General features: G+C 40.4%; 1 protein-coding gene across 1 annotated transcript in view; it reads left to right on the top strand.

Moving 5' to 3' along the window:
* Nucleotides 1-26248, top strand: part of GMDS (GDP-mannose 4,6-dehydratase) — a 409153-nt gene that overhangs the window by 333785 nt on the left and 49120 nt on the right. The window contains exon 9 of the mRNA XM_066545549.1: nucleotides 1612-1708. Within this exon, the coding sequence (XP_066401646.1) occupies nucleotides 1612-1708 (97 nt within the window). The remainder of the gene's footprint in view (nucleotides 1-1611; nucleotides 1709-26248) is intronic.

The raw sequence follows: 26248 nt of genomic DNA, 5'->3' as shown, positions 1-26248 counted from the left end.
TTACCCTCTGCCCTGTAAAGGGAGGGACTAATGTTAGTTTTGGCTTCTGAATGAAAACTTTGCAGTTCAGGCTCACAACAGAGCAACTGCAAAAGAAAAAAGAAGGAAGAAAATTTAAATTATAAATCGTCTTTGGCATCATGGCATGCCCTGTTAACAGCTGACTTCACTGTTATCTGTAGGACATTATTTCAATGTCAAATGTTCACTGTATCAAGCATCCTACAGGCTTTGCTAGTCATTCAAAAGTCATGAGCTGTGTTTAAAAATTTGTGAGATTTAAGAACTTGCAATAATGCATATTTGGTATTTCCTTCTGCCTTTCAGTGTTTAAACCTTCATGGGTACACAGAGGTCACATTTTCAGACTTTCCTCCTTAGCCCTCAGGGCTAGAAACTCCTAAATGAAGGCTGAGATTGTCAAAGAATTAAATTCTTCTAGGAGCCTGAGGGGGCAGGGGACCAAGGAGAATTCATATCTGTGACAAATATACATATCTGAGAGCTGGGAGAAAAATCAGTAAGTGGGACGCTAGGGGTGCTTTTATTTCCTTGCTGGTGACTGAGGCTAAATAGCCTAAATCACAGTGCTGATTTAATTTATATAGATTTTACTTAAACATAAAAAAAGCTAGAGAATTTCATCATCACATTCTTAAGCCAAGCGGCTTCAGAGCCCCATGGTACATATATATACTTAAAAGCAAAATGCAAAGAGAGGATAGAATTTCAATCATAACTCTGGATTTTGTGCATTCAGGGGATAACATTTGATGCACTGATGTACATTCCTACACATGTTATCTGAAGCATTTACTTGGAGTGGGAGCACTGTCCCCAGGCTTCCAGGCTGCAGCCTGACCTCCCCAAAGGCAGAGCTGTTCACCCACCAAACCATTCCTCTTCTGCTGCTCCTGAAACCAGGACAGTCCCTAAGAAAATAGTTCACAGCGCAACCAGATCACATGAATTGCAGCAAATTGCAGGCTGTTCAACACATATGAATCTAATTTGTACTGAGGGAGCTGGCTTTCAGCTCACAGGTAGCAAGTAGAATTTACAATACATGTATGTGGAGTGCCATGTCGAGGTAGGACCGAAAACCCAAGAACTGTTTTTGTTTTGTTTTTTTCTAGTTAAGCACAAATTAAATTATGCAGCTTAATGCTATTCAAACAGAGCTTCACATCTGTAAAATTAACAGATTAAAGAGTTCCTGAAAGTATTGGCCAAAATACAAGAATTAAAAGTATTTTAAGAAAACAGCTTTGAACCAATCCACAAATGAAAAACCTCACTGTCATATTTATTTACAGATACATGAGACATTCTGAAATCAGGGCATTTTATTTTCCCTTAGCATTATGTGTTTAATTTGGAAGTCCTGTATTTTAGACCTTCCACTGAATCAAAAACCAAAACAAAGACTTCAAAAGCCATTGTTACTCTATTCAAGTCTAAACTCTCCCTTTGTTCCTTTAGCTAATGAGTTTGTACTGTCCTGCAGGGAGAATTGACACCAGCCTCAAGTAAATGAAAGCCTGCCAAATGTTGGTAAGATCAGAGCACTAAAGTAATTATGGGTTGATTAAATGTTTATCTTCTTTACAGGTGGGAAGGGAAGAATGAGAATGAAGTGGGACGATGCAAAGAAACTGGCAAGATTCATGTGACAGTCAATCACAAGTACTACAGGCCAACTGAAGTGGTAAGAAAATGCCCTCTCTTAGCTTTGCAAACGAATAATCCAATCACTCAGCCAATAAATTGCTGCATTTGGCCAGCAGTCTGTGAAAACGGGTTAATTGCACTCCTGCTGCCAGCTTTTAGAGCTCTAAATTAACCTGCTTGCTGGCCCCTCACAGCCAGCTACCTGGGAAGAAACAAGGAGCAGGCGGGAGGAGCGGGTGGCCCTCGCACAGGGATGCTGCTCCTCTTTGGTCACCCTCCCGAGTGGGAGAGGCAGGGGCTGAGGGGCTAAAACATCATATGGGAAACAAAACAAAGCATAAACCAGCTCCTTGTGAATGGGAATATGGGCATCTCTTCTCCAGCTGCAAGCAGGAAAAGCAGAAGGAGGGCACGGATGGGTTTGGTTATAAAGTTCCACCCTCTGTGTTTTCGCGGTAGTGTTTCAGCTCCAGCCACTGAGTGTCCCCTGTCCAGCTTACATTGGGTGGGGTAACTGTGGGTGCTGCAAAATTCTGGTTTAGATGTGCTCGTGTGCTTTGGGGGGTCCCACTCAGCAAATGCCCATTTGCAGAACATATCTTTACTCCCAGGAATGCCTCAGTGAAATCTGCTAAGCCAGCACGTGCTGCTGGCTGGACCAAATCCCTAAACCCTCTGCTCCAATCACCTAGTGAAGATTCTGGGAGAAGGAAAAAACTAGTAGTATTTCCAGGTCAGGCAGGATGGTGGCAATGCACAGAGAAGGTACAGTTTGAAGTCTGGTTTCAGGACACAGGGAACAGTAGCCTCAATTGTGCTATTTGGGAGTGGGTGTACCCAGGAGAGGATTTCTCCTCTCCTGGGGAAGGTGACACAAGCCCCACTGGCTGCTGACATAGCATCATCTGTCAGTGTGCCCATTCAGAAGAGCTGTGTGATTCAAGCACGGGGGTGACAAGAGCACCTTTGTGCTGTTGACACAGATTGCAGGGTGGGAGTAGGGGGCTGCTGCTTGGAAGTGGGCATGGGTTCTAAAACTGAAATTCAGAAGGGAATAGAGACATTCATGTTTGTTAAAAAGGGCTGGACCTGTGTATCAGAATCAAATGCTAGGAAGTCATTAAGAGCTGTCTGTCATTCTGTGCTGTGGTAAGGTGTCAGGGTGATAAGGAGGACAGAGACAAAAGGACTTGTGAAACAGGAAAAGGACACTTGACCCAACAAGTCTGTGCTTTGTGAGACCCACTGTCCCGCTTTGTCCTACGTCTTACTAGCAAGTACATATTCACTCCTCAAAATTCATGATTAGTATGTAGCTCTTTGGAAGTCCTCTTCATGTGCTCAGATGTTTTCTGCTGAAATAGTGCTGCCTGTGTTTCTCCTCCTCTTTGTCCCTATTGGTCTCCCTCTGGGAACACAGTTTCTGGATTTTAAATTCAGCTTATTATAATTACTGTTTTGGGAAGGTGCATAAGCACACATCCCTCTTGAATACTCAACATTTCTAGTGGCTCCATACATGAGAATAGGGAGGAATTCAAATACAGAGTGGAATGTGGGCTTGAAATAGGGCTGTGTAAACCCACAGGAGATTTCTGATGCTTATCTGAAATTACCTGCTTTCTCATGGGACAGCTTCCCTTGAATGAGGGCTCCATCTGTATCTTCCCTACCCTCATCTTGCCTTGCTTTTAGTGCAGTCCCGACTTGGTTCCTGTCTGTTCTTCCTTCCTGTTCTGTGGAACCCAGGAAGGCTGTGAAGCTGCTCAAGTACGATCAAGGTAGAAGCACAAAGTGAAGTACCTTTGTCCTAAGGAGCATGCAGAGGAACTCTGAGGGAACTCTTCTATGAAGAGATGTGATATCTTTTTTCTGCCATCAGTTTCATTTTTAGATCATCTCAGGATGGATAACCAGAATCGCTTTCTCCTTTTTTTTTTTTAAATTCTAATTTGAGTTCCATTCCTTGTCAAAGGCAGGCAAACTACTGTTTGTTTCATTCTGGGAATCACATATGTGCAATTCAAAATACTAGAACAAAACCCAATCCATCACAAGAAAGCAAGGAAGAACAATGAAATAACTACAATGGACTGACAGCACGTGTCCCCTGCTGCCACTTGCACCAATGCTGCCAAAGGCAAGAAAGCCTCAGGTTGACATTTTGGGAGGAGGCTTAGGCAGTTCAGTTAACAGCAATTCTGCTGTTGAATCACAGCTGACACAGAAAATTTGATGCTCAGATTCTCATGTCTTATTTGGAAACATTTCTGTCTGTCTGTCTCTCTAAAATTTAACATGGTATTCTGGAAATTGAAAATAAACATAATTTAATCTTGTGTACAGTCAGTTCTGACAGTGCCAATACATTCATTTGAAAACAATTTGTTTTCTTCAGTTAGTGATCCCTGGGGTCAAGGCCTCCCATTGAAAAGCTTAGCTGTACTGAAGAAGAAACCTTGAAATGTGAGACAGTCTTCTGGTCAAACTAAGTAGACTCTTTCAATGTCTTGGCTCTAAATCTCTTCACTCTGCTTTTGACTGCTGTGGGGCCCCTTGATATTTACTGGCCTTGGGAATTGTTCCTGTTAATGCTTCTAATGCCTGTCTCTCTCCTTCCTTCCTTGTGTCTTGCCAAATGCAAACCTATCAGTATCCTTTCTTTCAGCTTTTATCAAATTCCTATCAGTATATTTTCTGACCCTTTTTTAAATGCTTTTGGAGGCTAACCTGCTGCAAAGATTGGGGGAAAATTTTTGTTTGTTTCTTTCTTAAAATCAACGATTTTCTCAGGAGCTTCATGGCAAGTTTGCTTTCTATACTGAACTTGAAACACTACAAAAGGTGCTTTCACTTATTTTGCAAGCTTTTTAAGCACATGGCTAGAAAAGTCATGCTTTACATTCACCTTCTGCTCTAGGCATGTAAAGATCAATTTCCAGTACAGTTTACTCACTTGTGAAATGTAGGTACTTCAGAAATTATCTCACTAGTCTTTTCTACTTACAGTCAGAATATTCATATTGTACGTAGGCAATTTAGTGGGTACTTGGATTTAAATAATCTACTTGGCATTCTCAAAAATAATGTTAAAATAATTTTAATTTTTTTTCAAAAGTTAAAACTGAAATTCAATAAGCTGCTTGGTGAGCTGGAAACAAGCAGCCCTGCAGCACATAATGTCATATGCATCAGGTCTCTCAACCCCAGAAGTTGGGTAGTTTTTACAGAGTTAGGGTCTGTCTTTAATTTTCTTATCTTTCAGTAGGACAAGTACTATTAATTTTATGCTTGAATTTCCCCCCAAGAATTGCACAATTGCTTCTAATTAAATTTTGCCCATTAAGGTGTTTGAATTAAAGTGCTTCTATTATTTTTGCATGGCAGAAATTAAGCTAACAGTTTTATAGGTGCTTGCTTCATTTCATTGCATTTTCCTGCAACAGTGAAGATTAACTCCAGGTCTCACTGGTCTGTCTTGTCATCACAGAACTTAGATGTATATATCTCTCAGTTAGGAGTTTATGTCACTGTTTGAAAGGGGAAAATAAAAGAAGCCTTTCAGCCATGTGTAGATGTTGTTTTTTCTCCCAATCTAATATTCTGCATGTGTTACAGACAAGCCTTCACCTTTTCTCCCACCTGTTTCTGCAGTTGTCCTACAGCTTGCCTGGCATAGGAACTGCAGGTTGGATCCGTGCATCACATTTGTTACGGGCTGGCGTGGCTGTAACTCTGAGGACGTGCACACATCATCAATGCAAATTTCCTTCCTTTAAGCAAGCCTGGAAACTCTGTCACAATGTGATGCTAATATTTAAGTAGTCATCTGGCCTCTTATTACTCTTCTTCAAAGGAAAAAAGGACATGCTAACTTGCTGACTTCTTCCTCTTGTTATATGCCTTAAGCAATTTTTCTCCCAGTTCTTTCTAGTACTGATATAAATGAAATATATAAATATAAATATATATTTACGAGATATATATTTATATATATATAAAGTCCTATGTGTGTCACTTATACTAAATTGTCCTTCCCAAGTCCTATGTGTGTCACTTATACTAAACTTTGCATTTTTGCTTAACTGTGTTTGGCCTCAGTTACCCTTTTTCCTCCTCGGAATTAAGCAGGACGGCTTTAAATTTCAGTCTCTTCAGATGTTTTTTAAAAATTCAGCTCTGTGTTTCCCATGTTTCATAGGATTCCAGTAAAAATTCCTTGGGGCATATCACATTCTCCCAAAGTCAGCTTTCTTAAAGTCAAAAACATTTCTGAACTCCTCTAAGTGCTCCTGCCCTAAAGAGCATTTAGAATCTAATGAAACCATGATCACAAACCCCTAAATGCCTCACACTTCCACTTCAGTTTTCATACAAGTTTCATTTCCTACTCTTAAGTTCAGAGCTGCCTGTGACTGTAAACTGTTCAGATATCTACATGAGGAAACACGTGCTTCCCCTCCTCAAGGATCTTTTTGCTCATCAATGTCAATATGTGGCCTTTATTAATACTCATGAAAATGAAATGGGAGCATTCAAGGAAGAATAATCTTCAGATTATTTTCCTGTCTATTTTCCTCTAGCAGTCAGGTAAAGTTGTGAACTGTCATAAAACTGACAGTCTTCTCTTATCTGTTTTATTTCTTCCTTGTTCTGAAAATGTCAACATCTGAAAACTATTGCCTCCGCTGTCCTTAATTCTTCTCCAAGCTGACTTTGCTTCTGTCTCAGCCAAAATGTTTATATTGTTCCTTACTTTAATCTCAACATTATCTCTGCATTGCTTTGCCATCCTCTTCCTTTTATTTGTCTCTCCTGCCAATAAAACCTGCAGTAGATTGTTTGTTTGTTTTAGTTAAGGCCTTACATATCAGGCATTTCAGAGGTATCTCTGAAAATATACATGTCAAATTCAGCTAAGTTAAATAATGATCAGTAGTAACTTGTCTCTATAGCATCTAAGAGGCACTTAACATATTTTAAATATTTCTCAGCAAGCATGAGAGAAAGGGTTTGTAGAAAAATAGCATCACTGTGTTTCTGCCTCTGAAACACGTATGGCAGAGCAGACTGCATGGCTTGAGTGATACCGTTAAGCAGCAGGAAAGCTGGGGGAGAGCCTGATGGCATTGTCATTCCTAGGGGATGCCACCATCCTTGAACAGGTAGCTTCCTGTATTTTTTATCTCATCCTGATTTTGTTCATTTTGGTTCTTTCTTAGAGGAAAGGAAGATCATTATTGCAATCAAATTTTCCTCTCAATATGTCACCAAGCTGGAGAAGATTCAGCAGGCTCATGTCCAGTCTTGCTCTGTGTCTTGTTTAATCCTCTTAACAGACTCTTAGCAGGAGCCCTAGCTTACCTCCTTTCTAGTAGGAGCAGATACCTAGTATGTGCCCCTCCGGGCCTCCCACACAGATTCTGACTTTTTGCCTCATAATTAGCTCATTACATCAGTATTAGACCGGCACATCCAGTAAAGGAATCCCTCTGGACACCACTGCTCACACACTGTGCTTTACTCAGTTGCTTCTCTTTGCGTCATCCTGCTCCTCCTCTGCTGTGCCTCCTACAAAACATTTCTCTGGCAACTTCTACAGCTGGCTCTGTTGCTCTTCTCCTTTCACCACCTCTTTCTTTGCTGTCATTCCTGAGGGTTTGAAACCAGCCATGTGTCATCTGTGACCTTCACATCTTCATTGATCTTCCTGAGACTCTCTGAGTCTGCTTTCCCATCCTCTAATGCCACAACCATCTGACAAGACTAGCCAGAGGAAGAGGGTGTCCTTACCTCCTGGGGTCTAGGTTAGAGCTTGGCTTTTGCACTTTGGGTGTCACGCCGTATGTTCGTCTACAAGATGAATCGTTTTCCTTTGGAAGTGTTCAGACTGGCTGAAGAAATCTCTAACTGATTTTGGGCAATGCAATTTTCCATTCTGGGTGGGTAAAGAGATTGCAACCCCATGGAAAAGCTGGTGTGTAAAGATAAAGCTGTCATCCAGGCAGAATGGTTGGTGGTTTTGATTCATTGCTCATTTTTCTAAATGATGTTGACGCATAGCAATTAGTGGCAATCTTGGATGTGACTGATCTGGGCTCAACTCCTGGAAACAGATTTTTAAATTAAACTTAGGTGACTGGAGGATTAAGGCTGAGGGAGAGGTGGATGAGGATAGAAGGCTGTCTACCTCCTTAATTAGACCCTACCTGATTCAGCCAGGCATCCAAGCAAGTGCTTCACTTCAAGGACAGTTTCCATACTAGTAGCCAAGAGTGTGTTTACGTGCATTGCTGCATCTTAATATGAAGGAGACCAATTTATCTGTGATGGGAATTGAGAAGGCCAGCCCAAACATTGTGGGAGCTCAGGAGGTGCCAGCTGATTATTCTCGTTTGCCTGCCCCATTGTACACTGCCTGGGAGCAGAGATGCTGAAATAGCTCAAGACAATTTCTTTAGTCAGGTTCTCTTAGGGTAGCTTCACAGGCAAGAAGGAATTATACCAAGTTGATGCAGTTTGTAGTTTTAATCAACTGCTGCAGCCCGTAATTCTTCTCTGACTTCCTAGCATTGGGGGGTCTTACTGCCACCTCTTCACATATTCATGTTTATTCATGCACAGAAAGTCTCTTTTTATCTCACCTCTTATCCCCTTGCCTCCCCCTTCTCTTGGGCTGCCATTTGGCCTGCTCCTCCGCCTTGTTATCTCTCTCTGTTGTCTCACCCTCATTTGGACCCTTGTTTTCTTATCACTGCCTGTCCTATGCCTGTCCCATACAAACACTCCAACAGATGTGGGAAATGCAAAGCCTCTGAAGGGGAGTCACGAGGTTGGGAGAGAGGCAAAAGCCATGACAGAAGTCCAGGCTCAGGCAGCACCAAGGCACATTTGTCACAACTGCTAAGTGTTCCCTCCTGACAGCAGTCTCCACCACCTACAGCCTATTCCCCATTTTCTACGAGAGATCAGACATTTGAAAGAGACAAATTCTTGTTCAGACCACCTTCAGGCTGGTTAAGTCCAACCTTTTGGAGTTTCCAGTGAGAGTGGCAGAGTTGCTCAGCACAAATCGGTTCCCATCGTGGTTTTCTGAAGACCTTGGTGTTAGAGGTGCTTGAGGTCACTTACACACCTGATTACTGTTCAGATTTAAAAATGGGAGAGTGTCTGAAGATCTGTCTCACTTTCAGATGCTGTTTTTTTTATTTTACAACGGGTTTTTTAAAGTCAAGCAATATGTTAACAATACTGTTCTCATTTTGACTGCATTTCCCACATCATTGTAACCTTTTCTTTTGAGTGTGCTGTGCCAACTCAACCCTTGCAAGGTTTTTAGAATGGCAGCAGAGAACAGTAAATGACATGATTTATATGAAAATAAAAATGGCTTTTGAATACAGAGGATATGAGACAGAGGTAAGGTTTCCTTCAGTAAATCTGGAATTAAGGGCTAGTTTCATGTCTAATTTCTCCAGCCTTAGCCAGAGCTTGCTTGCCTTCAGCTGTTTGTACTTTATTTTATGAGTGAGTGGGTGTACAAAGGAAGATGACAGCCCCAGAGTGTTCATGTGTTTCATCTGAGAAGCCATGAGATGGTTGTAGAGTTGGCAATAGCGGTTTCTGCTGGGCTTGGGTCAGCAGAGGCCTTGACATCAGCCTTATTCATTCAGCATGGAGTCCTCCAGTCAGGGGTTTGCTGGGGAAATAGGTGTCTCCAGCCTGGGCATGCCATGGCACATCATATTTTACTTCTTGAAAGATAGTACTTTAAGCCACTGATTCTCAAAGTCCTGGGCCATCTCTTGTAAAATATTTATAATTGTGAGTTTGGTGCTGCTGGAGATGTTATAAGAGTGAGTGCAGTTGTCTCTCTGAGGGACAGTGTGAAAGGGCAATTTGGACCAGGTTAGGAGACATGCATAAATGCATAGCAAGTTCTTAGGAGTGAGGAGGGTGTGGGGGTTTGTCTCCAAAAGCTTTCATTTCATGATTTTTCAGGTGTTTCACAGTCCAAAAATGACAGTAGGCATCTATCATTTTTTTTTAATTTCTTTAATTATCTGAAATTTATTCCCCTAGAAAATGTGGGGTGTTTTGACTTCACCTCTGGGGGGAAAAAAAAGTAAAAAATGTTCTGTTAACAAAAAAAAAAAAATCAAAATTGTCCCTTCGATTTTTCTAAGGAAAACCTAATTTGGAGGGGAGAAAGGTACTTTTCTAAGGGAGTCAAGACTTTTTATTTCCATTTAGTCCTAGTGGTCTTCAGTCTCACAAAAAAAGTCAACAAGGAGATTTTGTTCGTCCCTGGCCTTCACCATTTGCTATTTCTCTCAAAAGGGAAAATAGTTGAAAGGAGGTGGAAGTTTGGAAGTGGTTGTTTAAAAAAATAAACCTTCACCTTTCCCCTCTCTCACCTTTTGAGTCATCATTTGTAAATTAACAACTTCATGAGGGAGGCATGAATAGGTGGGACCTTTGCTATTATTGCTACTCTGTGATGATGATGATGCTGAGGAGTGCTTGTTGAGTGATGTTGAGGATTAGCTTCTGTATCTTCTTGTCTCATTTTTGTATTCCAGAAAAAAAACCCATAACCATGATTCGGATTGCATCAGAACTTAAAAATCTTTTACACTGTTAATTGTTTCTTAGTATCCTTAATACTTCCCTTGTGTTCAAGAAGAACTTGTATGATTCAATAGCAGGGGAAATTGAGCCTTGTAGATATAAACAACTTTTGAAAAATGAGGGAGGGTAGGGAAGGAGAAGTGTTGTTGCTGAATAAAACCTGAGAAGAATTATCTCTGTGTCAAAAACATCTACAGTATTTGTCATGAATCAGGAAATGGTTCTTCATGCCCATCTTGGATGTTCCCCAAATTGTCTGATGTCCCAGCTGGATGGGTGAAAGAGAAGACAGTAATTATCTGCAGGGCAGGAGAAACTTAAACATTAAGAGCTTTATGCCTTGGATCAGCTGGAATTTTTGCTCATTCCTCACATATAGTCTCTGAGCTCACCAAAGCAGACAATATGAAAAATATTAACAGGATTCAAGAAGACATTAGTAATAGATTAAGAGTGCATGCCTCTCTTGTGAGAGTTTTTCTTTCTTGATTTCTTTTTTCCTTTCAGTCAGAAAATTCTAAAGGTGAGTAGGTGAAGTCAATTTTAATAATTCACAGACGATTATACATCTATTTCTTGTTTGACAGAGCTAGTGTTTAAGCTATTAGCATTGTCTGGCATAACATGAAACAGGATCAGTCACTCATCCCTTTGAAACCTCTAACCTGGCCTCATTTGAATTTCTTCCTTCCAGCTTTGCCAGTACATTTTAATAGTCTTCATAGAGCTCTCAGCTGCCTTGTGACTACAGAATTTATCTACCAGGTTGTGGTTGGGAGCAGAGTAAGACAGCCCCATTCCTCATCACGTTTTCTGCATGCAATGACACAGAAACCTCAGTGCTACAGATAGCCATTGAAATTCAAAACAGACCACTCGACTGCTGCACAGAAATGGGTTTTTAAATCAGATTTCCTTTCTGGAACGCTGTTCTGTAATTTTTGAAAGCACTCTTTACTTTTTTTTTACTTCCTCCAAATTGCTGAACTGGTACTACTTTGCAATCATGCTTTTTATTGATTAACTGTAAGGGGAACAGTGGAATAGCAAAAATGAAAACAAAAAAATATATGGTTTAAAATAGGACACCTGCCTCTTTTTTTTACAGTGGTCTGTGCCAAGTTAATGTTTATAATTCCCTACGTGTCTTACTGAGTTAGTGTTTGCAGACCCTAGTTTTAAAAATTTCTAGATTGGGTAACTAGGACTTGAATTGCTTTTGTTCTGGCTTTTAATTCTGTTTGACTGATAAAATACTATGCTTCTGTCTTCTGATTTTGGAAGAAAAATCATATATTGAAGCTTCTTTACAATAACCAAAACTTCTGACTAAAGTAATTGGCTGCCACTATAGTTTTTCCTCAGATAACAGTTGTAAATTTCCAAACCTCTAATCTTTAGCAGCACTTTCCTCTTGATCCAAGTTTTTGTTTCCATGTGTTGGTGAAGACTAAAAAGGGGGTTATGAAGGTGAAATTGGAAACAGAGGAAATGTGAGGTTTTAGGAAAAGCTCAGGTAGGGCCAAGTTTGCTCTGTCCACTGTTTTTATATATATGAAACAAAGCCTATTGGGGCCTCTTCTTATACTGCAGTGTCACCACTGATCACACATTGTGACATTTGTTCCTCACTCAAAACATTTCTTCTGTAGTGCTAATCCTATAAAATTACCACAAGTCTTTTATCCACATAGTTGGCTGAAATGGCTTATAGAAAAGTATCCAAGGTAGTATTTAGGTGTGTTATTCCTGACCTTCCTTTCTCTGTCTCCTCCCCAGGGTGCTTATTGGTATTTTCTTTGTATTTTGCATATTTGTTAGATGCCTTCTGGACAGCTTCCGGGCTTAAAATAAAGGCCAAAATTAATCTTGACTGATGAAGTGAATCCCAAGAGTGAGATAGCTCAGGTATTATAAACAAAAAGTTGTCATGAGTAGAATATGACTTGCCCTATAGGTAAGCCACCCACCTCTATAATAATTCAACAGTTGTGTGGCATAAATAAATGCAAGGGTAAGGGGGACATGAGAGTGTAGACAAAAGCACAGGAAGGTGTGTTATTCACCACAATAGAGATCCACAGCAGTGAAGAGTTACGAGCATTGAAGAACAGCCACAGGGAGTTGGAGATGGATGGCAGGCCATTTGTGCTGGAAAGCTCATGAGAAGTATTCTTATTTTTGTCTTCTAGTATTAGCAACCACAATTAATTCTGCTTTGGCTTAACTGCTGAATGGATTTAAGGAAAAAAATTGACTTAATTAAGATCTTAAATATGGCTTTGGAAAGGATTTCCTTCTCCAGAGTAATGCCTGCTATCTTTGATACCCTTGATAACATAGCTTGCTATGACTGAGAATACCATGGATGCAAACATCTACATCAGCCATGTCAGCTGGGATCTACTTTCAGAGAAAGCAGGTTTTGGGGCCGTGCTTGTTGGATGAAAAATTTCTGGTGAAAACCCTTCATATGTGCAGGTACACTACAGCTTGTGTACTTGCTGTAGGTTTTCTAAGGATCAGCATTATATACCAGAGTTCATCAAATGGCCGTTTTGTACATTGGCATGCTGACAACTCATGACTTACCAGGACTTTGAGCTGGGAGGGACCGCTTAGAAATGTGACAAAGTGGTTGGAGTCGTTGTTGCTTTTGGCTGGCATTACCAAGTATTGTCCTATTTATCACAGAAAGAGGAAAGGGCCTGCTGAAGTGGTCAGAGGAATGTAATCAATAACTCTTTTTCCATACACCAACCAAAGAATGTCAATGGCAGCTAGAGACAGAAAGAACTAAGCACATTAGATGTGAATGCCCCCTTGGTTTGTATACTAATTTTTCCCTTGTTGCTGACCATGTTTTTTCCTGTAAAGCCTGCAGAACCTGGGTTATCCCTCAATGTTTTTTTTTAACTGCCAAGAACTCAGAGAGACACTGTTTGCAGAGCAAAACCTCAAAACCTCTACAGTGTCCTCAAACGCTGGGTGATACGAAGGCTTTCTCAGGGTTCCTGTGTAACCTGTCAAAGACAGCTCAGGAGATTGGCATGCTCCAGTTGAGATATCACACTTGTGTGTCAATTCCAAAAGCCATAGATTCTTAAGGCACAGAAATTAACTTTATATCAAGTTCCCCTACAGGAAAATGTTCACTTTGGATCAAAGTTCAAAGTGAATGAATACCCAGTTAGAATTTTTTGCATTTCCCTTTTATTCATTGCTTACCATATCAACTTACCATATTTTTATCTTCACATAAAAAGTATCATCTAACCAATTACAGTGATCTGTGTAGAAATGCACCTTGAAGAAAAGCATTCTGTTGATGTAAATTATTTTAACTTGGACTTTGACCATTAGAGAAACTCCTGAATAATAAGGAAAGGGAGAGTTAGACATCTCTGTAAGGAAACCAACTTAAACTGTAATGCTCATGGGAAGAGATGACTTGACAATGAGGTGGTGGAGGTAAACAGACTCATTTCTGTAAAAAGGGTGTTGACAAGCAGTGATTTTTGGGAAGCCTCCAGACAGAGTCCAGAATACTCTAGACTCTGACTTGAGGGATTTAGGCAATATAAAAATTGTTATTAAAAAAAAAAAGGCAACTCGAACATCAGCTGTGCTTGCAGCTTTTTTGTTTTTCTTTTTTGTTTTATACATACTTTTGTTCTATTAAACATTTCCAGAAATATTGTACAGTTAAGCACTGTGAAAAGGACTAATATCCACTTTTGATAAACTCTTCGTGCATTGCTGTTCTGTCAAATTGAGTATATGTTAGCTTCACATTTAGGCTTCTTCAAAGGAATAGAATATATAGGGACTTGAGCCTGACAGACCTCACATGGACCTGAACTGAAGAAATCCCATTGAGTATTATGTTGTTGAGTATGAAGTGGCCTTGAATATTTTCATGGCCTTAGGCATAGATACAGAGATGGCTCCCTCCAAAACCAAGTTCCAGGCAGGCTGACAAAATAATTTCCTTATGTCCCATAGTGTTTTGCTTTGGTTTGCTCATATAACCAACATTAATTTTTATTTTGCCTTAAAAGGCAGTGCTTTGTGGAGAGGCAGCTTGCAAGCATCCTGTTTTGTTGCTTCTGTTTTGCCCTCTCTGCAAAACACCCCACTGATTGCTGCTGCAAAGAAAGCAGATTCCTCTTTCTGTACCCTCTTATCCCTCCTGAAAACTCTTTTGTTGCTTTCAAAAATCACTGCATAGCAGTGATGTGCTGTGACTTCTTGAGCATCTTGATCACCACTGTTGCTTGTTGTTGCCTTCTTACACTGTGTCTCTGCTTATTTGTGCTCCATTTCCTGCACTGTGGGCATGGGAATGCAACTTGACCTAGTGATTCAGGCTGAGCAAAGGAGAAAAATCTAGTCACAACAGTGTGAAATGCTTCAGTGCAGCAGAAACAGGGTAAATTATCTCATATAAAAGCTGTTTGTCATGGTAGCAGTATGAGTTCATGTAGTTAGCTGGTTCAGTATGTGCAGCATGGCCTTGGATTATGAACATTTTGTGCAGGAAAACCAACATTTTGGTTCTGATTTGCAGCACAGCCAGAGCAGGAAGATCTTGGGTGATGGCAGAGGTTTTCAGACACAGGCTGTAATAATCACCATTTCTTTGTAAAGATTTTAGAGAAACATATGTGGGAAACTATTTATTACATCTGTTAAGATTCTGCCCCATAAATGCTGACTTTCACCTGCCTGCAAAAGCTGATGGAAGGATACCAAGCCTAGACTGGTGTCTGGATAACAAGACAGCTTTTCAGTGCCCTGAGATCCAAGGAGCTGGTCCGCTTGCTGGAAATTCTTTGGATACCATCTTTAAATGTTTTACAGTATTTTTATTAGTACTTTCCACTCTTTGGTGGATCAATGGAAGTCTGTTCTGAAATTTTAGGCACTTCTTTCTTTGCAGTAGCGTTTCAAATTAATGGTCTGCAACTGTAAACTTACATATTTGTACTGACACATTTTTTAAATATAAAGCCCTCATGTTCCTGCAGTAAAGGAAGATCCAAAGAAAATGAGAATATCTGGCACTCCAGTCTCCACTATCAGCTCATTAGCCAATTCTGCAAATTTATTCTTCATGTGGAAAAAATGTTGTGACGTAGTGGCTTGTTGGCTGTATCATACAAGTGTTACACTGGTAACTCTGTTACTATAAATTTCAAACCAGTGCATATTTTCAGCTATTGCAAGGTATCTTCATGAACAGTCCTGGTGGCATACTTTAGTAACATATATTTTAGATTCAAAACACTGGAAATGCTGTAGGCAGTAAATGTGATTTCATCCAGCCCATATATGCATTGTTTAGTACCTGGCTTTTTCAAAAAGATGAAGTTAGAATCATAGAATAGAATCATAGAGTATCCTGAGTTGGGCAGGACCCACAAGGATCATCAAAGTCCAACTCCCAGCCCTGCACAGCACACCCCAAGAGTGACACTATGTGCCTGAGGGCATTTTCCAAACACTTCTTGAGCTCTGTCAGGCTTGGTGCTGTGACCACTGCCCTGGGGAGCCTGTTCCAGTGCCCAGCCATCCTCTGAGTGAAGAACCTTTTCCTCATACACAGCCTAACCCCCCCCGCAAATTCAGGCCTCAGGCCATTTCCTCAGGTCCTGTCGCTGGTCACAAGAATGAGGAGATCAGTGCCTGCCCCTCCCCCTCATGAAGAAGCTGTAACTGCAATGAGGTCTCCCCTCAGTCTCCTCTTCTCCAGGCTGAGCAGACCAAGTGACCGCAGTCACTCCTCATATGGTTTCCCCTCAAGGCCCTTCACCATCCTCATGGCCCTCCTTAGGAGGCTCTCTAACAGGTTCATATCCTTCTTATATTGTGGCACCCAAAACTGCCCCCAGCACTGGAGGTGAGGCTGCCCCAGCTCAGAGCAGAGCAGGACAATCCCCTCCCTTGCCTGCCTGGCCATGCTGTGCCTGATGCCCCCCAGGACAGGGTTGGCCCTCCTGGCTGCCAGGGCACTGCTGGCTCATGTTCAGCTTGCCATTGACCAGGAGCCCCAGGTCCCTTTCCATGGTGCTACTCCTCTGGTTCCCCAGTTTGCACATCAAGTACCTAAGAGATCCAAATACACCTACCTTGTTGTTTTATACTAAAAATTGCAAATTTATATTAAGGATCAGTTTGTCATTGCTTTGTTGTGACCCTTGGGGAGTTCTATATGATTTCTGATGGTACAGACTTGGGAAGTTTTGTGCAGGGAGCTAGGAACTAATTTTCATTTAAACTGTGACATACTCATATTTCTACAAGAAAATGGGCTTTACAGAGGAAGTTTATTATTATCAAGCTACTTGAGTGAAGGCTTAGATATCAGATTATTTCTGCTAAAGGCAATGTCATGTGGAGTCTGTACAGAATTTTTGCAGGGCTGAGGCTTGTCTCCCATCCTGTTTCTTTTCAGTATGTGCTGGTGCACTGGATGACTTACACCCCTCTGTTAAGATACACTGTCTTCATACTTTATTATTCTCCCTAGCCTTGCACTTAATTCTCTGCATTTTGGTTATCTGATCATCCATTTTCCGATAACATCATTAGTCATTCCACTATTTTCCTTCCTCTTTCCCCTCAATTGTCTGCTGTCACTCCTTTTTAAATGTATTTAGACATTGCATTTTTACTGTTACATCTCTTCGGAGCTAAAATACTTCTGTTTTATTTAATGGGGATTTTTTTTTTCCTCAAAAGAAATATGAGACTCTTGCCCCAGAACACCAACTCTCCACTTCTATTACTCCCCAGCACCTATACTGCTCTCTGTTTTTGCTGACCAGCTAGCTGAACATGCAAGTGTCTTCCCAGTCTTTTTGCACAACCAGAACTTCAGGTTTTATTCTAGAAGATGCCTTTTAAAAACATCTCCCAGAATCCAAGAGCAAAAATAAACAAAGCACATGCCTGGAAATATTCTACTGGTGAAAAGAGGGAAAAGAGCCCAGCTTCTTGGTGTAGGTTGTTGTCAGGTTTTTTTTTTTCCCCAGATATTGGTAAGTAAATGAAACAGAACTTGATTTGGTGCTCATTCTTGATGAAATGCATGTGTCATGCACATACATGTGCTTTCTCTCTCTTTCTTCTCTGTTTAAATCCCATTTAAACAGTGCTCACTGACTGCTGGGAGTTGTAATCCATGTGCAACTCTGTCATGAGGCAAACACCAGCTGGAGGGATGGCCCTACAGTCTGCAACCACTTGAGTTGCTGAAGAGTCATAAAAGAGGGAAAAAGAGGTTCATGAGAACTCAAACAGTGCCTTTTGGAAAGTGTTTCTTACACTCTCTTAAAAGCTACAAAGTCTGTATCTTGCACAGTTTCTTGTGCTTAGCCAGGGACAAGATTACAAAACAGAAAATGACAGAACTTCACAGCCAAATTGGTACTTTCTCAGATTTGTTTGACAAGATATTTCACACAGCTTCAGAGTAGCCTGAAAGCACCTATAAAAAACAGCTGTTTACTACATAGAAAGAAAAAAAATATTTTTTTTCTTTTTATTGAAGGAAACATTTTTTCCCCTGACAGAATTACAAACAGTTGTGAATATTCCTATTTGGTCCTTTACTCCTGATAGATGTTTTCATTAGCCGTCTCTAAAGTCCCACTTTGGGTGTATTTGTAGAAGGTTATCTGAAGCAACACAGATGTTTGGAATTTTACCATTCTTTTAATTAAATAACGTGTTAGGGTATATTTATAGCTTTGCTGATTCAGAGCCATAGGTTAACAACTCTTGTACTCCAATACTATTGAGTAATTGCCCAGAGCAGTATCCTAACACTTCTGTAAAACAAAGCACTTGGGACTGCTAGTGTAGAAAACTGTGGAATTTTATAAGGGATTTTGACCAGGGAGCACTATTAAAAATAAATACCTCTATTTATGGGTGTTGGCTAATGAGTGGAACATTAGAAAAATATGCTAAGTAGTGATAGCTTCAGCAATAAAATTACAAATGACAACAGATATTAGTGAGTGGTGAAGATATCATAATTGCTCTTACTGAGCTTCCAGCCTGCTTTCCTTGGTGTTATGCTCAAAAATAGCAAAGTAATTTATACCTGTGCTGTAGAAGAGCAGATCTTGATAATGTTTGATGATAGCATTATTTAGAACAAATATTCTGGCTACATGGATATTTGAACTTGGGGATCTTCAAATTAAGTACATCCCACCCTTCCTGCTTGTAATTGTTGGCCAAGGCAGCAAAGGTTACTGAAATGAGAACCTTAGAAACTGTTGTTAGTGGAGAATGGAAAGGTAGCCTTACAAACAGCATACATCCTCTTAGAAAAATATGCTGAATTGAAGTGGTTGTAAGCTGTGGGCTGTGAAACAGATCTCTTAACACTTGGCATATGCTACAAATGGAGCCATTCATTCTTCAGGTGAAATTGATTTAAATGTACTGTGTTGGAGCCTGTTGTAGAGCCTCTTGCAGTGTACAGTGGTCAGAGAGGTAAAGTGTGGAAATGATCAGTCAGCTGGAGGCAGAAATCCTGACCACAGCCTTCAGTGGACTCCAGGTCTCATTTGCATGGTGTTCTTCCACAAAAGGAATCCTTCTTGCTGGAGAATGGATGCATTCAATAAAATGCTTTATGCCCCTCAGTGAGGGTTTTTGATAGGATGAATGCAAGGAGAGGGAATGGTAACTCCACCCTAAGTCTGAGCAGCATAAGAATGGGAATTGTTACAATTTTGTTTGTTTGTTTTGTTAATTTAAAGAAACACATGCACGCATATGCACACACTCTGTCCTGTCCTGCCAGTTTGGAAACCTTTGCCTCCTCTCTGTTTTTTCTCTGGTGAAATGCTTCAATTAGAAGGCCTCATGCTGCAGTTCCACTGCCACTCAGATGCTTTCACTTAATTGCTGTGATCATGAAGAAAGCTTTGAAGGAAAAAAGACCAGTGATACCATGTCTAATTCACTCCCAAACTCAGTCTCAAATTAATAGCTGACAGTAATCACACTGCTTTTAGATAGAGGGACACGGTAGGCAGTTCCCTGGGATCTTGAGTCCTGCTTCAGGGTAGAATTTGTGAGTGAGGCATCCCCTCCAGGGTTACTCACGGAGGAAGGAAGGCATGGCCGGTGCCTTGGCCCGTAGGCTTGAAATTCTTGCCAGCAAAGCTGGAGCTCTATGAAAAGGTCTGCAGTTCAGCAGCGTTGTGGTATAAATACACCTCTGCAGCCAGAGCAGTGGAAAGACAGAGACACCGAGGGAAGGCTTACTTTAGCTGCAAATGTTCATCCTTTGGAAAACAAGTATTGCATTTCACCAGTCATACCCAATTCAAAGGTTCTTAATATAAGCATCTCAGAAGTGACCTCAGTTCTCCAAATCAGCTGACACTGACTGACAGGCATTGTTGACATGATAAAGAAAAGCAGTATATTTACTGCAAGTAACCTTGCCCAAGCATAATTGTCTTCAGTAATGGCTGAGGTGGCAACTAAGTGGTGTTTTCTGTTGATTTCCATATTCAATTTCCTTCAGATAAAATCATGGTCTTTTATTTGGAGACACTGTGAGCTGAGAATAACAAATTTTACTTAGCTGACACAAAATAGTACAAGTACAAAATTTTGCATGTACATTTGCATGTACAATTTAAGATTAAATTGAAGACTTTTAGTGTCCAAGTTACTTGCATTTTGAGGTGAAAGGATTATTAGTTCTCCAAAATAAAAGTTTCAAAATAAAAGTTTTTCTTTGGAAAAACAAAACGATAATCATCGTTTCAGCAAGATTTTCAACTTGAGAAGTTTTTTGTGGCTTTAAATTCCCTCTGTGTTTTCAGTCCTAAGCTCTTGATCTAGGATTGGTGTAATATAACACACACTATTCTTGGCTTCCTAAACAAGTTTTTATTAAGTTACTGTGCTCTTTGCAATCTTGGAAACTTTTTAATTCTCACTTTACACTTCAAAGTTCACAGCTATCTCTGTGTGCAATGCAAACACTGGCTGTAAAATGAACAAGTGAAACTGCTCCCTGCAATTAAGAAAGGAGGTGGTTTCCTCAGTGGAAATAATCTGCATTGGTCATAGCAAGAGCTAAAACTCAGCATCTCATTTAACACTTCAGATTGTCTTTGCATATGTGGGCTAGAGTCCAACAGCTTTGGGAAATCCTTGGTGGATATTAATCTGGAACACAAAAAGCAGAAGTCCTACTTCAACACAATTGATAGCCTCTACTTACTAGCAGTCTTTGGGCTCAATTATCACGGAGATGTAATTAAGTGTCTTTCACGTAGAGGGTGGGTCCTTCCAGCTCCGGGAGGAGAGGTCACAGATGGGGCGGTGTGGTTATGTGGTTAAGGGTAATTTGGCTTGCTCAGAAAAAGGTCCAGACTCCGGGCACTTATCTGAACACATGCAAAGCCAGACAGCAAGAAATGCCATGTACCACCAGCCCACCACATCTGCCACCAGGCATGACCCATCCAGACTGCAAATTCAGGCCTTTTTTCTTTTTTTTTTTTCTTTCTTCCTGTGTTTTCTGTCAAGCAAGTAACTTGCATCTCTGACTCGCCCTGAGGAAAGGGACACAATCAAGTGGGCAGTTTTAGTCTTGTTGACTCTGTGGAAAGGAAATAGATTATAATCTTTCCTGCAGGTATTTGTTGTGCTGAATTCCCTCAATGAACTCTCAAGTATTTTATTATGTGTTTCATGGGACTCCTCAAGCTACAAGCTACAAAGTGGGAGGGAGTTTCATTATCAAAGTTGTGATTAGTGCCATGTCCAAAATGTGAAATAGTTGAATTAATAACTTGTTTACATGTCTGAGACAAAGCAAAGAGAGACAGTCACTTATTGTTGAGAAAACATGCTTTCTTGGCAGAGCTTTACATAGATGTTTCCAGCAGAATCTTCTCTCTTTTGAATCTCTCTAGTGTAGGAAGAGAAGTGTTAGCTTCCCAGTTCAGTTTGAGATTTGACAATGCCCAAGGGAAGGGATGCGTCAGTTTTAAGGAATCCCCCACACCCCACAAAACTTGGAAATTTTACATTTATAACATCATGTCTGCCTTGAGGAGGCAAAATGTTGTTATCAGTATTAACCTTTAGCTAGTTCTTTGTATTATTTTCAGATGGGCATATTTAACTCAAAAGCCATCCTGGCTACCACTGTGCATCAATTTTCAGCATTATATGACCATCAGCATTTAAGTATCTCCTTAGGTATAGATAAGCAAGGTACAATCAAATTTTGTAGAGGTCTGAGGGTCTTTAACTGGTATTAATGGCTGTACCTTCTTTGACTTGTTTTTTCAATGCAGTTTTAAAGGCAGGCACAAGGATTTGGGAGAGTTTTGTTGACACAGCCCATTCAGAGCTTCTCTTCCTAGAAAATATCCACAAACTCCACAAGCAAGCTTTGTGAATCTTGTCATTAAGCACTTTATGCCTCCTCCCAGTTGCACAAATGTCACTTGGTTGTATTGGATCTTCTGTCCTTGCAATTTCAGACATCAATTTCTTCCACATTTATCACTATTTTTTTTTTTGGCTTCTTGTATGATGTAGGAAAATCAAACTAGTGTATTTGGGATCCAAAGTAGCCATGGGATGACAGAGATTGCCACAGCTACAGTCACAGGCATTTGCTTTTCATACTTTCTGAAACAGCTTCTGAAGTGAGATCTCAGTCTGTCCCTCTTTGTTATTCAGTGTGTTGTCTTGCATCCACCTTGTCCTTCATGTCCTGTGAGTGCTTGTCTTGAAGTCCTGGCCTGCAGAGGCACGTGCTGAGCTGCACCCTCCCACTTCATGTTTTCATTTCTCCCTGGTGCAAGGCAGGCCCAGGGAAGTGGCACTCAAAGCAGTGACACAAAATCCCAGGCAGGACTCAGCTGGAGTCTTAATGAAATTGCAGTGCTCCTACTCTGTCCTATTCAGAACAATATTTTTCAGTGCTGGATTTAGCACCAAGGAGAACTGGATTAGTGGGAAAAAATTCAATTGTTTTACCTCCTCTCCTTCAAAAGCCACTGTATTCTGAGTGATACAGGCATTGTAGACTTGCAAAAGTTTAAAGTAATTTTGAAAACAAGGAAAGCAGCATAGCTGTTACTTGATTATGGAGGAACATGTTCTCAGCATTTCTAGATGTAGAAAATTCCTTGAAAAATCCCAGCAGATTAATATTTTCCTGTCTGGTGAATCTGGCATGGAAACTAAGATCTGGGAATCAGGATCAGTTTTAAAATTTTATAGATCATGAGAAATCAAACCAGAGGAATGTCACTAATTCATTTCATGAGGTGTTCATCTCTGCACTGGCAGGAGAATAGCTGCTATATTTAACTGAGCAACAGCTCTTCAGCCAAAACCAGCGAATAGTCCCAACTCATTAGTTAGCTAAGCTTCATTTCTCCCTTCCACTCCCTTCTATCATATCTCTGGTGGCACAAAGCCCATTGTAAAATTGGAAGTTGCCTTTCATATGGCTAGGCTGCACTGAAGAAGTAGCATTAAATGTTTTTCACACATTTTTCTTTTGTCACTAAGATGTATTTAAAGGATAGATTATTTCCATCCCTGCTAGCCCCTGCTGCTTTAATCCAATTTTTTCTCTAAATGTGCTAATAGGCTCAGATTTCCAGCTAACAGAATGCATTTTCAGCCTGAAGTGCTGTTCAAGAAGCAACACAAATTTAAAGAATGAAAATTAAGGCTATGCTTTAGTGGAACTGCAGTGTGCTGTTAAATTCAGATCTGACTGCAACAGGGGACTCTAACTGTGAGGGCTGGCTGTGTTTAACACCACCAGCATTCAGAAGGTGCAACTAAACACATCTGCTTCTGAGTGCCATGCTTGCCATTCAGTTTCCTTGTGTGTAAGCCATTCATCTCTCCCACATCTCTCCTGTGATTTTCAGTGCAATGTGGCCTTTCCTTGGCAGCTTCACTTTATCACTTGAAGTACCAGAATCTTAAAGAAACACTGTGAAAATTTGTGTAAAAGATGACTTAATAAACTAACTTGGCAGTACTTCTGTACTTGAGCAGCCTTGCTGAACTAAAAGCAGGTTGTGGACATCCATAAGGATGGAAGAGCTGTGGGGCTTGTAAAGCAGCAAGGTTGACTAGAACTGTGACTTACAGGTAAGGGATTTCCTTTTCCAGCACCATTTCCCAGCCATCTTGAGGTGGTATCATGAGCACAATGAAAAATTATGAGTTGCAGAATTTTGCAATTGCTGTTCACCTTTGCAGAATAATGGAGAGAATCTGTTATATGACAAGGTGGAAGAAAACAAATCCAGCCAGTGGATGAGGGGAAGGCATCTCTGCTGGTGCTCATCATAGAAAGTGATATTGGTTAAGGGGCTGCTCAGGTTGCAGCCTCAGAAAGTCTGTCCTGAATGCCCCAACTAAGTAGAACGATAGAATCATTTAGGTTGGAAAGGACCCTTAAGATCATACGGTTCAACCATTAGCCTAATACTACTAAGTCTACCACAGAAAACTAGATCTTGAATATTTACATTCTGTTGAAAAATATTTTGGAATCGGGTACTTTTGTGACTGGTAAGGACCACTGTGGAAACAGAGGTTTCATTCCAGGTATGCATTCTAAGCAGTGGACTTTGGTCTGTGCTTAAGCCAGGACATATCCATGGGAGTGCACATACTGTTGACAGGATGAAATGGTTGTTTGAGTAAAATGATGTTTCGCTTACTGGCTGAGCTTAGGGAAACATCTGAAGAGAGTGGGAGCAGAGTGACTGTCAGCTAACAGACTGATAGACTTGAGCTCAAGGTTCCTCTTCCTTTCTTTTTTTTGTTCTATACCAGTGCATCTGATGCTATTCATGTTAAATGTTCTCAGACTATTTGCCTGCTTCTTAACAAAATACATTATGCATGTATATATGTATGGAATATGTCGGTATTTCACCAACCAAAATTTTTTGCTATTTTTGATATCGGTGATTCATGTGGAGATATTTACCCCCAAGGAATTCTTGTTGCATTTGGTGTTGTAAAGTTAGAGCATTACCCCAGCTGTTTTATAGACTTGAATTGCATTTGTTGATGGTCAAGAGCAGTTGTTTGCCGTAATCTCTTTTTTCTTTTATCTGTACCTCTCCACTGTGTTTCCTTTTTGTGTACGTGACCTTCACAACTTTTACAATTTTGCTGATCCTTGCATAGAAGTACTTTTGCTAGCATAAAAGTACTTTTGCTGTATGCTGTTTCTTTCCAGCAAATATACTAGCATGGTTTCTTTGGCTTAGTACTTTACAGGTCTGAATCTTGGTCTTGGAATTTCAAGCTCTTAAAGGCTTTAATTCCCTTCTTCCACCCCATTTGTATCCATCTAAAACAGGGTATGATCAAACTCCACATATTTCCCTCTCACTTTCTGACTCACTTGTATATATTTATACCTGAGTTTCTCAGCAGATTTAAAATAACAGCTTTTATTTATGGACATCCTGTCGTCTTTTTTTTTTCCCCAAAATGATGCAATAGTAAGTATTGGCAGGTTTAGTATTTTGCTTGTATGAAGGTTACTTCATGTTTATTTGTATCTTCTAAGCACCAGCATACATGCATTGTACGGATCCATTTAGTTTTCAGAGTAAATTAATGAAGAGATGTCACATAAATCTGAAGTACAAACCCTTAATTTCTGGGAACTATATGTGTACAGGCATATATGCCTATATTTTTACACTCCTAATGAGCTATCGTTTGCTAGCCAAGATGTTTTATTCTTTGTTTCAGAAACATCATTGTTGGTTTACCCTGGAGTAAGTAAGAACTGTTTATGTCCCAATAAATCTTCTACTGGTCACAGTCCACAAAAATGTTTGTTTATGGTCCACAAAATTTGGATCACTTTCTCTTGTCTTTTCCCTTGCTAAATACACAGACTAATTTAAACTTACAGAGGATCATCAAGTGAACCGCATTTACCAATATGACTGTTCCCATGGGGAAATCTGGTAAATGTTGCAATGCCTCAAGAAATGCTGAACAAACTAGTCAGTAAGCAACATCTTCAGGGTCTGTCCTGCTTACTTCAGGCACGTTTGCTCAAAGATTCCACAAAAACATGGTCTGGTGCTTTGCTTGTCATAGGTCTCCAAGCCTTTGGTCTTTATGACAATTTTGATACAGTTGATATGAGGTGGGAGAACAACACTGCTGGTGACTGGCTAGGTTTGAGCCACAGGTCTGCACCAGGAGTGGATTCCAGCATTCCTTGGGGAAAGGAGACAGAGGTCTCTGAGAGTGATTGTGTCCACTGTGGTGCAGAGGAGCAGGGGGCAGCGCTGAAGTCAAGAATCATCTCTGCTTGGGCTCACATCTATGAGTGCTTTTTCCACCCAGGGACTATTTCCTCTCTGCAAAAGATGTCCTACATATCATATTTATATGATAAAATCATATATTATAATATACAATATACATATTGTATAAACACAATATGTGTATTAGTAGAGGGGGAGAGAGAGATAAATATATACATATGTGCGTGCGTCTATATATGTAAATATATGTATGTATTATACACACAAAACTTAAGTATACATTAACCAAGATAAGCTGTGTTTGCCAGTGCTTTAATCTCAGTGGGAGACTGTTATTGCTGGAGTCAGGCTCTTGAGCACCAGCTGAGGATAGGAAACGAGATTCTGGCATGTGGGGTGTGGGAGGAATCTCTCTTTGTCTATTCCCCTTATTTTGTTTCAGAGTACATACACAAATAACACTCACATGTGGCCACGAGTGATGTAATGCATGCAACTGACTCCAAAAGAAGCTTCTCTTGTGAGTGTAGCCTCTTCAGAGCATGTATCACTTTATGCTGCTATTAAATAATATGTTGCCATGCCACAAGGTGATATGAATCATTTCAGAA

The sequence above is a fragment of the Molothrus aeneus genome, chromosome 1 (assembly GCF_037042795.1).
Source record: "Molothrus aeneus isolate 106 chromosome 1, BPBGC_Maene_1.0, whole genome shotgun sequence".
NCBI classification, from domain to species: domain Eukaryota; kingdom Metazoa; phylum Chordata; class Aves; order Passeriformes; family Icteridae; genus Molothrus; species Molothrus aeneus.
The sequence above is the reverse complement of the archived record's forward strand: the minus strand, read 5'-3'. Positions and strand labels throughout refer to the sequence as shown.